This window comes from Rhinoraja longicauda, chromosome 8 (genome assembly GCF_053455715.1).
Source record: "Rhinoraja longicauda isolate Sanriku21f chromosome 8, sRhiLon1.1, whole genome shotgun sequence".
Lineage (NCBI taxonomy): Eukaryota > Metazoa > Chordata > Chondrichthyes > Rajiformes > Arhynchobatidae > Rhinoraja > Rhinoraja longicauda.
The window spans coordinates 52,328,144-52,342,315 of record NC_135960.1 but is presented as its reverse complement, the minus strand read 5'-3'; the positions used below and the strand labels follow the sequence as shown (position 1 = coordinate 52,342,315).

General features: G+C 41.4%; 1 protein-coding gene across 2 annotated transcripts in view; it reads left to right on the top strand.

Moving 5' to 3' along the window:
* Window positions 1-1,983: 1,983 nt before the first annotated feature.
* Window positions 1,984-14,172, top strand: part of LOC144595969 (transcription factor Sp3-like) — a 30,251-nt gene continuing 18,062 nt past the window's right edge. Inside the window, exons 1-4 of one of the 2 annotated variants that reach the window (XM_078403968.1) lie at window positions 1,984-2,234; window positions 2,372-2,463; window positions 2,708-2,803; window positions 12,021-13,461. In XM_078403968.1, the coding sequence (XP_078260094.1) occupies window positions 2,228-2,234; window positions 2,372-2,463; window positions 2,708-2,803; window positions 12,021-13,461 (1,636 nt within the window). In that variant the 5' untranslated portion in view covers window positions 1,984-2,227. Of the gene's footprint in view, window positions 2,235-2,371; window positions 2,464-2,698; window positions 2,804-12,020; window positions 13,462-14,172 lie in introns of both variants that reach the window. The other variant, XM_078403966.1, reaches the window with a different exon arrangement.

The window sequence follows — 14,172 nt, the reverse complement described above, 5'->3', positions numbered from 1 at the left end:
GCAATCTCTGTGAACAGGCAAATGGCTGAGACCATTTTGAAAGGCAAATCATGTCAGATCTGATAGTTCTTTGGGGTTCTAAGAGCAAAATAAATGAGGGCAATCAATTGATCTGTGAACTTGGACTTTCAGGCCTTCTGTGAGATACCACACAAGATTATTAAATCTGCCCAACTGCACTACTTTGTGGTTAATATACCTGATGATGATCAAGGATTGGTTTACAAAGAAATCAGAGTAAAAGAAAAGTTTAATGTTTGGGTTGAGATGGTGTGGCTAGTGCTGTGATGTCGGGATTGAAGCTGGGGCTTGAGGTGTTTACAACCTTTATCAATCATTTGGATCAAGTGTAAAATATCCAAGGTACACACAAAATGCTGGAGTAACTCAGCGGGACTGAAGAAGGGTCTTGATCCAAAACATCACCCATTTCTTCTCTCCAGAGATGCTGCCTGTCTCACTGAGTTACTCCAGCATTTTGTGTCTACCTTCAATTTAAACCAGCATCTGCAGTGCTTTCCTGTAAAATATCCACATTTGTTGATGAAACAAAGATGGATGGGTGTGTGGGCTTTGAGGTGGATGGAAAGAAGTTTTGGGGATAGACAGCTTTAATGAATAAGCAAGGACATAGCAGATTAAATATTATGTGATTAATATGCAGACATCCACATTTACAGAAATATAGATTACTTTTTTTATGGTGAAAGATTGAGGCTGTTCTTATTCAGAAGGATCAGATGTCCTTGCACATAAATAATTGAAGGTTAACCCACAGGTAGAGCAAGTGATTAAAACGAGCAATGGTATGTTGCCCTTTTTCAAAACGATTAGAGTACAAGAGTAGAAATATTTCATTCAAGACCCTGATGAGGCCACATCCTGAATACCGTGTAATAGACCTGGTCTCCTTTGGAGGTTGTGGCAGCAAGTTAAAAAAAACATCACTGCCGAGGCTTCCTTCTATATCACAAAGACGAGTGGGCATTTGTAGATCAATTGGTCTCTGTAAATCTCCCCTTGTGTGTAGGGTGCGGCTAACAGAGAAGACAGAACTTGTGTGCAAAGGTGATCAATGGTTGGCGTGGCTGTGGTGGGCCAAAGAGCCTGTTTCCAAGCTGCATCTTTCAAAGTAACATGGAGAAACATTGAAAGGACCAGCAAAGGAATCTCAAATCGAGAATAGACATTCTCAATAACTCAGGGAGAGGCAGCATCTCTGGAGAGAAAGAATGGGTGACGTTTCGGGTCTGGAGCAGTGAGGAAAGGTGGTGAATAAACATCGCAGAATGGGGAATGAGGGCAGCAACGGCGATGACATTGTTTTTGAACGGGACTATAAATATCAGTGTCTGTTTTCGTGGAGTGAAATATTTCCCCCCAGCTGTTCACACAGGGGAAGATGCATATCTTACAAAAGTCACGTGTTACTGCTAATCCTGTGTGGCCTAGATTTATGGGGCAAAAAAGACTTTGGGGTGCAAGGGCGTGTTATTTTAGCGCATTCAGTTCGAGTTGAGGACGTATTCCTACCCATATTTCCCCATACATGTAAACCAATGGCCTCTTTATCGGCGGCTGAGGAGGTGTGGGCCAGAGGGTCAGGACCGACCTCATTGCAGCGCCATTAAATGGCGCCAGATTGTGGTTCGGTGGAAGCGGGAAACCTGCTGCTTTGTGTTAGATCGTTTCGCAGCTCAGCGGAGGAAGGTACCAGGCGCAGTGACCCAAAACCCGGGCATCACCCACCCGTGAACCAACACTAATCGATTCGTTTCTCTCTCCTCTCTCTCTCTTCCCCCCCGAAATCAACCCCTCCCCCACCCGCAAAGAAGAATAAAAATCGCCAGGGACCGTCAACCAAACCAGGAGAGCGGAAAACGCCCTGACTGACGGCGCTCTCGGCTAATGGACCCGTCCCTGCCAGCCGACCGGGCCCAATGAGGGGCCTGACGGAGGGCGGGCCTTCCGCCATGGCGTTGGGTTGAGCCGACAACAAGCGTCGTGTGGGTGGATAGTTTTTTTTCGAGAGCCACAGACGGTCCCGGCTCCAAGCTCCACCCTTCGCCGCTTCCTGCACCGTCAATCAAAGCACCGAAGCAGAGAGGGGGGAAAAAAATATAGAAAATCAACCCGGCGCTCACCTCCCCCCGAGAAAAAAAAAGGAGGCACCATGTTCTCCGTCTGAGCCAAAGTCACCGAGCGACCGAGCGCCCGCCCGCCCGCTATGACTGGTACGTTGGGCAGGCGCCGCGGCGGCGAGGCCGGCAGCGCAGCGCAGCCCAGCCCAGCCCAGCCCGCTTACATTCCCCCTTCCCCATCCTCTCCCTCTCTCTCCCCTTTTAATCTGCTCTTTCTCATTCCTCCGCAGCTCCAGAGAAGCCAGTGAAGCAAGAGGAAATGGCAGCGCTGGACGTGGACAAGCAGAGCGAATACCTCCAGCACAGGAGCACGGCGGCGCAGGTAAAGCTCGGCCGCGGCCCCGCTGCTCCCGCTGCGCCCGCCCGCCCGCACTCCTCGGCCCCGCTTCTTTCTTTTGTCTGGCAGCTTACTTGTAAACAGACGGTTGCAATTGTTGGTGTGTTGTGTGTGTGTGTGTGTTCACATGTTTAAATTTTGATGTGTACGGTTACTTCCTGTGTAAGCCCCGGACTAATTCACACCCACTTTCCTCCTGAACCCGCCCCCCTGTGGGTAGAACATTCAGCCGTCACCGCTTGCACTACTGGCAGCGACGTGCAGCAAGATCGGGTCGCCGCCATCGGAGACTGCCGGAGCTACCGCCACTGTTGGAGCCGGCCTGGTGAGTCAATCAGATCATTGTATAAACATGCATAAAAAAAACAAACCATCCAATATCGCCCCACCACCACCACCACCCCCACCCGAAAAGGATCTTTGGCAAAAGCCCAGTTATCCTTGCAGTCAACTCCTACGGACTCGGCCTTTGGTGCCATTTTTGTTTTGGAAAAAAGAAAATAATTAGCAGGCTTAACCGCTTGTGTAAAATGGTAAGTGAATACGAGGATAATCTAAGGTTCAAGGAAAATCGAATTCGTATTTTGAAGTGCTCAACTGCGGTGGAATAGAACCATTTAAGCTTTCAAAGCAACAGTAAAGATTTACCCTATGTAAATTGTCCTTCCCCACCCCAGGCTCTGTTGAGTTCGAACAAACCTAATTTCCTTGTAATTGACAGTTTCCATATTTGCAACAAAATAAGTATTATTAAAAATACAAAACGATGCAATTCAAACCCACTGATTGAAAAATACCACACCAGCCTAATCCCGCTCTCCAGTATCTAGTTTGTAACACTGGATAACAGAGTATTCATCCAAGTATAGTTTTAAATGTGATGTGGGGGGTTTCTGCTTCTACCACCTTCTCAATCAGATCCCTGGTGTTTTGGCTAAAATCTTTTTTTCTCCTGCCTAAAACTACAAGTCACATTAAACTTTTTTTGCCAGCTATGTTTTCTTCTCTGCCAAGGTAACTAGCTTTTTCTATTTGCTCTGTCTTGATCCCTCACCATTTTATACATCTCTCACTGCCTCTTAAGTTATTCAGCTTTTCCTTTTATAGCTACAATTCTCCTGTCCAGTGCAATCATTTTTTTCCATTGACATTATCTTTATTACAGGGCCATATTACAGGCTGTTGTCCAACTTGTATGCATAACCTTACAGCTGTGGTGGTATTACCTTGGCTAATAGAGAATGTCCTTTCAAACGCCTTGCCTGTATTTTACCTTTTGAAGTATCGGACTAGGACTTTGTTCCTTTACTCCTTCAAAATCTATTCAATTTAGTATTGTAAATCCATTTTGCATTTTCCAAATGCATTGCCTTGCACTTCTGCATTAAATATAATTTCTAATTTTTATGCCCAACTGGCTGGATCATCTACATCATCTTAATGCTTTAGACTACTGGATCATCTTCCAGCAGTCTAAAGCATTCCTAATCACTGTTATCTCCATTGCTAACTTTTCTATCATCCTTCCATAGGTCTAAATCATAGGTAACTATTGCAAAAAGCAAGTTCGCTGTGCAACCCTGCTGGTTGTATCTTCTGGTTATGAAAATGCACGTCAGCTATTATCCTTGACTTGCTACCACTGAACAAATTTAAATGTAATTTGCCATGTTACCTTGGATTTCATTAACCTTTACTTTTTTGATTAGGCTGTCATGCTGGTAGGCGTCAAAAGCCTTGCATAACACATCTACCGCAGAGCCTTCATGGAGCCTCAAATAATTTAGTCAGGTTAGCCATGCACATAGATTCCCTGAACAATCAATGTTGATGGTCCCTGATTAATTTGTGCCTTCTAAACAATGGGGTTATATCCAAAATCTCACCAAGATGTTTTGCAATCGTGTTACCATTTGTTTCCACGAGGGGTGGAGGGTGAGGAAAAGTGGGGAGAATTTAGGAACAATTTTGAGTTTGGAGATTTGTTAGGGGACTTTGTTTCTTCAACATCCCACTCCCCACCCCCCAAGAAACGAAGTGTTATAGCAGCACTCTGGTGTGTTTGCAAAGTCAATGAGAAACTGGGGAAATGTTTTCAGGAAATAGTTAATTTTTTCCCCTTTATTACAGAGCCTTAATAAAAGTCAAATTATGGTGGTCAGATTATTGACATAAAATGACGATTTATTTTAAATCTCCAGGTGCCTGATGTCATTTTGCTTTTTACTAGCAGTTGTATACAATTTCTGTAACTTAGTAGTACCATTAATGGAAGAAATTTGATGCCGCATGTTACCATAATTTCTGATGCAGTTTGTGTACAAACATTTCTTTAGCTAATTTTTGTTGAACAAATTCTGACCTTTAGCTTGTCTTGTTGCAGCTATTTTGCTTATGAACCAAACATGGGATACTGAAAAAATGTCTACAAGTGATAAAAAAATAATTAAAGCCGCTAACTCTTTTTACCATCAATGTCCCTTTCAGTTTAATCAACATAGAAGGGTGCTAATAAACCTTTGGCAACTAATTGTACTTCCATCTTCAACCTTCTCAAGGTATAATGAAACCAACCTTAAATGTTTTTATATGATTAAATGTTCTGTAAAGCACTGAAAAATCTCAGCATTGTCATACTTTAAATTCTTGATGTATCTATTGAACAAAATATTTATGCAGTTGCCATTATATTCTTGCCGAACAAAACAACAGCATAAAAATGGGCTATTCAGCCTTTCGAGTCCATGCCAACCATTAAACATTCATTCACAGTAACCTTGCATTAATCTATTTTCCCCCAACATTTTAGTTTAGTTTAGCGATTCAGCATGGAAACAGGCCCTGCGACTGGCCATCGATCACCTGTTCACACTAGTTCTGTGTCATCCCACTTTTTCATTCACTCCCGAGGGGGAATTTACATAGGCTGATTAACCTACAAACCCATACATCTTTGGGACATGGGAGGAATCTGGAGCACCCAGAGGAAATCCACGCAGTCACAGGAAGACTGGGCAAACTCCGCACAGAGCATCGAAGATGTGGGTCGAACTTGGATGCCTGGTGCTGTGGGGGGCATCAGCCTTACCAGCTGTGTCACATTGCTGCCTGCGATAATTTTCATCAACTATCCCCTGATTTTACCAGTCACTTATTCATTAGAGGCATATTACAGTGGACATTAAACTTACCAACCCACATGTCAGAGAATGTGCAAACTCGGCACAAGCAGCACCTGAGATCAGGATTGAACCTGACTCCCTATGCTGCTGAGCTGCTGCTATTGATTGAAAAAAATAGTGGTCTTGGGTGACCTGCAAAATCATCAGCTTTAATGAAAACAATATTTTCAAAGTTCTGTAATAGCAAGTAAAATAACAGACTTTTCAACAGTGGTACTGTTTACTCATTGTTGCTTTTGAGAAGGTGCCCGAAGACTTGACAAAAATCAAGTTTCATTTATATATTTTCCAGATTGGTATTCAGTATTTTCTAACTGAGTGCAATGAAATGAAATTTATTGTTAGACTTAAATATAGCATAAAGCTGTATTCAGTCCCCTGGTAATGTTTAGTAAAGTAAATTAATGGATCTCCTCAATGGAAAAATGTGTAAAATTAAATGAATTTGCTCTTGTGATGAACAAGATGTATTATTTAGTTCTGGCAAAAGTTATTCAACTGGCTTTCCATTTAATGTTTATATAGTGTCTCTGACCATGACAGTATATTAATGTTAGAACATGAGGGTGTATCTTATTTCTCATGTACCTCATATTCCCCACCCTTGCTGAGGTATAAACTTTGTGTTAGATGCACAAAATCAGTTGCCAGTAACGTTTTTTGCTTGTGGAAATGGCTGTGGATTGAAGTCCAGTAAGATTTTGGTTATTTGGCACTGCACAATCTATAACCAGCATTTTGGAAATGTAACTGGGTTCCACATCAGGGTGATACAGTATTTGATGGTAACACCTGATCACACTGTTTACTAAGTATAATCTCGATTCCTGCTGGTAGGCGCTACTAATTGAGTTCTTTCTCATTTTTCATGTACTATTAAGCAGATTACATTACCAGATTTCTATATACAGCCTGTACGTACGAGCAAGTGTTTTGGAAGACTCGCGGGATGGATTTGCCTGTTGCAAACAGATGTGGCTACGGGCATCTATTCTTGACATTAGCTGAAATGTTATCAAATAGAACCCAGGAATAATACATTCTAGTTAACATGTCGATGTCTATTTTGTAAATCCCATCCAGCGATAACATCAGTATCCTTTTTAAAACTGTCACTAGCATTTAAAACCTCGTCTGCTGTAAAGTCTTTAGATGGGCTTGGGCTAATTTTTTTATGATCAGGTTTTTTTCAAGAATGGGAAAACAAATATTTTAAACCTCCACATTCCCTTCCTATGGGGCAATGCACCTCTGCAGGCAACCTCTGCAAGTATGGAAATATGGTTTGTGGCCACATTTGATTTGCGAACTGTTTAGGTTATAAACAACACGCTGAAGAGAACCTTACTATAAGATTGGGTAACAAATGTAATTATCAGGTCATAGAACTTTTAATGATTAGGTGTATTAGATTAATTGGTATGTCCAGTCTGACATTTGACACGTGCTCTGAATTCATACATAACTTTCCTAGATTTTGTGGTATGATTCTGTTCAGTTGCTAACGTGGCATAGAACCATAACCAGCCAAATAAATGTTAAACCTGATTCTGAATCCAGATGCATTAAATGATATTTTTCCAGCTTCATTTCAGCCATGTTATATTAATTTGAATGTCTTGGTGATTCTACGACCAAATAGATAATTGTGGGTTAATTAAATAAATGTCCAAAGATAGTGGACAAGGAATGTGTATTTTGAGTTTTCTTTTCAGTTGCTATAGACGTCCAAAGATGTACAGGTTAATTGGCTGGGTAAATGTAAAAATTGTCCCTAGTGGGTGTAGGATAGTGTTAATGTACGGGGATCACTGGGCGGCACGGACTTGGAGGGCCGAAAAGGCCTGTTTCCGGCTGTATATATATGATATGATATGATGATATTCTGTTTAAAGCTAACTTATGAAATTGGACACCTGGAATTGACCTCAGGAATAGTCACACTATGTTTGGTTCTTAAATGTACTGGTATTTCAGCTTGGGAGTCAACTACAGTGTTTCTTGCATGCTAGGCTTGTTCGAGAAAATGGTTTTGCCAGGGTGAGAGATAATTATACAGGTCCACTACTTATTTTACGGTACCATTGGTTCCAGAGCCACGCTGAATTATCCATTTTGCTGGACTAACAGAGGTCACCTAAGGTCATAAATGATAGGAATAGAATTAGCCATTTGGCCCATCGAGTCTACTCTGCCATTCAATCATGGCTGATCTATCTCCCTCCTAACCTCATTCTCCTGCCTTCTCCCCATAACCTCAGACACCTGTCCTAATCAAGAATCTATCTCTGCTTTAAAAATATCCTCTCACAGCCTCCACAGTCTTCTGTGGCAAAAATTTCCATAGATTCACCACCCGCTGACTAAAGGAATTTCTCCTCATCTCCTTCCCCAAAGAACGTCCTTTAATTCTGAGTCGATGACCTCCAGTCCTAGACTCAACCGAATCTTATCGAATTCAGATGGCACCAAATACAGCTTGCAAAGTTGGCTAAGGGTGTGAATCTATTGGCTTCGGCTGGTTGAGTTACTCTAGCACTTTGTGTTGCTCAAGATTCCAAAGCCCTGGCCACAGGGCAAGTTCGACCCACCGATCTCGTGTTGTCAGTTCGGCCGCCTCCCCCGGCATAGGCACCACTTTTTCTGAGGACTTTGAGGGGGATTTCAAATACGCTTTTGTACTTTTGCCCAGCTTAAAGGAGGTGCTGGACCACTGGTTGCAGGAAGATCGGTGGTATATTATAAAAATGGTTCAAATTGTTGCCCGCTGCTAACCCATTGTGTTTAATGGAATTGCCAGCATGTATCAAGGATGGACGGTGATAGTTTAAATTGATTGTTCATCTGTTCACCTCATCATGCCTGGGGGGGGGGGGGGGGGGGGGGGGTGTGTCTAAGTCCACGTCCACTGCTCCCTGAAAGTGGCAATACAAGTAAAGAAGGCCAGCACTTTGTGTTGTTTTGCTGAAGAAGGCGTTTGGTATGCTTGCTTTCATCAGTCAAGGCATTGAATGTAAAATTCAGGAAGTCATGTTGCAGCTTTTTAAGACTTTGGTTTCGCTCCATTTGGAGTGTAGTTCTGGTTTTCCCATTACAGGAAGGACGTGACGGCTTTGGAGAGGGTGCATAGGTTTATCAGGTTTAGAGAGTATTAACTAAAAGGAGAGGTTGGACAAATATGGATTATTTTCTCTGGAGCATCAGAGGTTGAGAAGAGTCCTAATAGAAATGTATGACATTATAAGAGGATTATATAGTCAGTACCTTTTTCCAAAGGCAGAAATGTCCAAGATTAGAGGGCATTGTGTTGGATTTAGAGTGGGAAAGGTTTTTTTTGAGTGCCTTGGACTTGCTGCCAGGGGTGGTGGTGGAGCTGGATAGGATAGTGGCATTTAAGAGGCTTTTAGGTAAATAGAGGTATATTTTGGGTATATATTCCTTCCAAACCCTGCACATGGATATGTGGGGTCTAGAGGGAAATCGATCACATGCAGGGAGAGGAGATTAACGGCATCATGTTTGGCGTAGATGTGGGCCGAAGGGTCTGTTCCTTTACATTGTTGTTCTATATTCTATGTACCCTTCGTGATTTTGAAGTGTAACAGGAAAGAAGAAAAGCCAAAGGAGTGGATCCTTGGCTCCACTGCATAAATGGTTGATGAATAATAAAGAAGACCAAATAGCAGGGACCACTGATGTTAACATTTAATTTGGTCCAGTCTGCAGCAGTTGGTGCTGGGGAAGATTTTTCCTGGAGACTGGACATATTTACAATCTCAGATGAAGAAAAAGTTTTGTTTGAAAATGTCAACCGACTTTTTAAATAGTTTAATTAGTTTGAATCATGTGCCACGTCAGAAGAAGACATGTTAGCATTCCAACAAAATTAGTGAATAGGGTAACGGTAATTGACCAAAAAGTTGGAGGAAGTTTGGAAAGGCAAAAAGCTTTCAGACCAAGTCCAATTAGTAATATTGTGTACCAAATTGCTTATTATGTTTTAATCTAATCAAATGTAAGATTTTGAAATATATATGATATTCATATTTTAATGTTTCATCAATGTATTTAGGATAAAGACTTGGAGGTGTTAACTGGTTTCCACATTAATCTATTGGACAATATCAGTAATGATACAGGTCCTCTTTGGGTTATGAACACCTCACTTACAGACATTTCATAATGCAAAGAAGCATTTGGCAACAAATAAATGCTTGGCCAAGGATACCAAAAGCACAAAATATTTCCTATGTGATCTTTCCAGTGATCGTTGTCATTGCAGCAAGACATCTTTATTCTTGTGTCTGACTTACTTGCAATAAAGTATGACATTCCAATTAAGTGTCTGCTCCACCGGTTTGTTACATTCATCATGCATAAAGAACCTAAATCTCTCAAATTATTATTGTTAAAATAATAATACGTCTCCTTTTTTCTTGACAAGGAGGATAAGTGGTTTGCATTGTCAGAATTCTTGGGGGTGACTGAATATGTTATATTCTGACTATATATATATATTATATAAAATAATAAAATAAAAAATGCTTGGTTAAGCAAGGAGGAGTTATGGAATGCTTTGGAGGTGGGTGTCAAGGGTTTAAGAGAATTGTTGGACTGGAAGTTCTGTTGAAAGCATGACTGCTGAAGCAAAGCTATGAATATGTATGATGTATAAAGGTTCAAATATTTGATGAGCACACATTGGAGATGCAAGTCTGGGGGGGATCCAAAGTTGCGGCAAGTTAGTCCTTTTGGGAGACTTGAAATCATAGGCAGTGCAAAACCAGTAGCTAGTGTCAGTCAGCAAGTACAGGAGTGATGAACGAATGGTGTTTCCTGTGAAATTAGTGTAAGAACATCTAAGCTTTGGTCCATAATTGTGATCAGTCAGACATGAGTTTAAGAACATGGAAAATAAAGAACAGGAGTAGATTGGAATGATCAAGTGTCTGGATAGGAAGGGTATGGATGACGATTTTGGATGCTGATGAATTGATACAGAGGCAGAATTGGGTGAAATGAGTCTGAGAAAGGGTCCCGACCGAAACGTGGCTATGCATGTCCAGATTTGCTGCCTGCCTCTCTGAGATACTCTAGCACTTTGCAGATGCTGGAATCTTGAGCAGAACACAATTTATTGTGCCTACTAAGTGAAATGATTCTGGGTGATGGAATAGGAATGTGGTTCGAAGCTTATCTTGATGGGCACTAAATTATTGATTCCGTATCAGACAGTTCCAAGTGCAAAGTCCATGGTGGGAAATTTTGCTGGGCAGCAAAGATAACTTGCTTGGTTTTGCATTCTGTTGAGACAGTTTAAGCTCATCTAGTACTGTATGTCAGAACAGCATTGTGACAAATTAGACAGCTGAAGTATTCAGGGAAGGTAATGATTAGAGATAAAGCTGGATGTTGGCAGCCTATTTGAAATGTGTTTGGTCATGATGTTGAGAGTAAGTAGGTAGTTAAGAAAAAAAAATGAAGGCCCATAATCGATCTTTGGCGGATTATTAAGGCTGGGACCTGGACAGAGGGCCGCACAGTGGTAGAGTTGCTGCCTTTCAGCGCCAGAGACCTGGGTTTGATCCGGGATGTTGTTCAGGTGACAGTGGAAGGGGAATCAGGGAATGGTTTTTAAAGGTTAGTTACAAAGTGAAGCTAAGCTTATCTTATAATTTTACATCACCCTGGATAGTGTGTGGTTTTGGTAGAGAAGGGCAGCAGCTAGGAGCAACGAGTTGTGTCAAACAACTAATTCATTGTCTGCCAAAGGTTCCAGATGCCTCGCCCTTGGAATTAAGGGTGAAGGGAGCAAGGTTGGGGGAGATTTAGATTTTTTTTAAATGGTGACCAGTGCTTTGACGGTTGATGTCAGGATGTGATTGAGCAAATGAGTAGAACATAAGGATAGAGCTATTTGCCCTGCAAACCTTCTCTGGCTGTTGGTAAGATGATGGCTGATCTGATTGTAACCTCGGATCTATATTTCTGGTACCAACAGGAGCTGCAACTGTGTTGCAAGTGGAGATACAAATGATAAACATTTGTGGTTTTCAGAATGGAGTTGTTAGTGACCTGAAGTGTTCTATTCCCCCAGGATCAGATAGAGAGCTGGAGATGATGAGAGAAAACATTCAGAGGTACCTTTCCACACCATTGACACAATAGCATTAGTGATGTTGGGTTGGCTGTGAATGCTGGTATGAAACTTTATGTGCTGCAAGGAATAAATGTCAAAATCCATTTGCAGTAATCAAATTTAATACTGCTTAATTGATCCCTCCCTTCCCCCCCCCTCACAGAATTTCTAAACAAACTAAGCTTGTGACATTAAAATGCATCTTTTTCTTTTCCTTTCAGCCGCTTGATTTGGCTTCTGCACAGTTAGCAGCGTCGAATGGATGGCAGCTAATAACTTCATCCACTGTAGTAACAAAAGATACTGCAGGTAATTTTGTGCAAATTACTGGGCAGGTTCCAGAATCCCCTGTGACTGCTTCTGGACCAACAAGTGGACAATATGTTTTACAAGGCTTGCAGAATCAACATGTGTTTGCGGTCGCACCAGGATCATCGACAGCTGCAACAGGTGTTATGCCTAGTGTTCAGTATCAAGTTATTCCACAAATTCAGACTGGAGATGGGCAACACTTGCAACTGAGCTTGGCTTCGTCTAATACAGAAGCAGCATTGCAGCAAGATGGTAATGGCCAAATTCAGATTATTCCTGGCACCAACCAAGCATTAATTGGCAGTAAGGCTCCTTCAGGCAATATTCTAACCACCCAAAATATTATGTCACAAGGTGCTTCAGTCCAGATACAGCAGAGTAATGCACATGTCCAAGGAGTCACATATGGTGGTGGGACTTATCCCAGTCAAACACAGCTTCTCACTAATGTTCCTGTTGGATTAACAGGAAATGTTACTTTTATGCCCATTGGAAATGTTAATGTTGATTCTCATGGAACACCTACTTCCCAGTCCATGACTCAGAGTAATGCTACAGCAATTACCACTTCAAGCCAGATGATTCCTGTTTCATCAGAAGATATTACTACGATAAATACCTCAGCAAGGACAGATGAACGGATATCTGTAACAGTGCAGAACTCAGGTCTTCGTGATTCTAACACTAATCTAGCTTCCTTTGTGCCAACATCAGTGGGTCATATGATTGTTTCAGATGGGCATATAGATTGTGCACAACAAACTTCCAGCAGTAATTCTACTGCAACCTCTGACCAGATACAGGCAACAACTGATCTTCATTTGAACCAATCTACTGTTGATCACACACAGTTACATGATATGCAAGTTTCGGCCTCGCAACAAGCTGACCATCAACTTCAATTTCAGTCACATCACCAATTTGCTGTCCAGCCGCAAATTGTTCAGAGTATTCCACAGCAGGCGATACAGACAATTGGAGGACAAACCATTACTGCACAAGCTGTTCCTCAACAAGCTTTGCAGAATCTTCAACTGCAAGTAATCCAAAATGCGGGCTCCCTGATATTACGAGCCCCAACGTTAACTCCATCTGGGGAAATTACCTGGCAAACATTTCAGGTGCAGAACATCCAGAACTTGCAAAATGTGCAAATTCAGAATGCACCAACCCAGCAGATAACTCTTACTCCGGTGCATACCGTTACATTGGGCCAAGTAGCATCCAGTGGAGCATTGACTCCAATTGCACCAGCTCCATTAACTGTTAGTAGCTCACAATTACAGACAGCAACTGTGAATTCGTTCACCTCTTCAAACATTCAATTGCAACAAGGTACACACAATTCAAGTAAGTATTTTAACTAAATTATGTATTGCATTTTCCTAATTTTGTCACTAATGTATAAATCTCTTATTTTTCCATACCTTTGTGGATTGCTTTTACCATGTACCGTCTGCAGATGCGTGGCATAATACCACGATTTTTCAAGTGCTGCTGCAAAATTGAACACTGGACATGTGAGATGTTTGTTCTTCATGAGGAGAATAGACCCTAGCTTCCACACGACGGGATGGATAAGATTTGCAATTCCTTTGTTGGTTTAAACTACTGTTTCAGTATTATGGAAGAACACCCTTGGGTTTCTGTTCACTGTGTCACCCATTTTATTATATATCTCAAATATTCACTTAATATATCTATAAAGACAACTTCATATTTAAGGCAGTGTAATATACCAGCATAAAATTTGCTATGCTCTATAGTTTTAGGTTTGAAATTATTATGGATTTAACTTTTTCTCATTTTAATAACTGATCGACACAATTATACCAATTGTCATATGATCTTTGACAATCAGAAAATTTGAATACAATGTGTTCTAACTAAATATTTTTCTACTAGTTAAGCTTCAGATGGTATTTTGTATAGGGGGGAGACAATTTGTGGTGTCAAATATAAAGTGGACTAGGCATTAGACAGCAGTGCCTTGATGATGACTAGATGAAGTCTTAGTTGCAAAATAATCTCCTTTTGGTGCTACTATTACATCAATTTGGT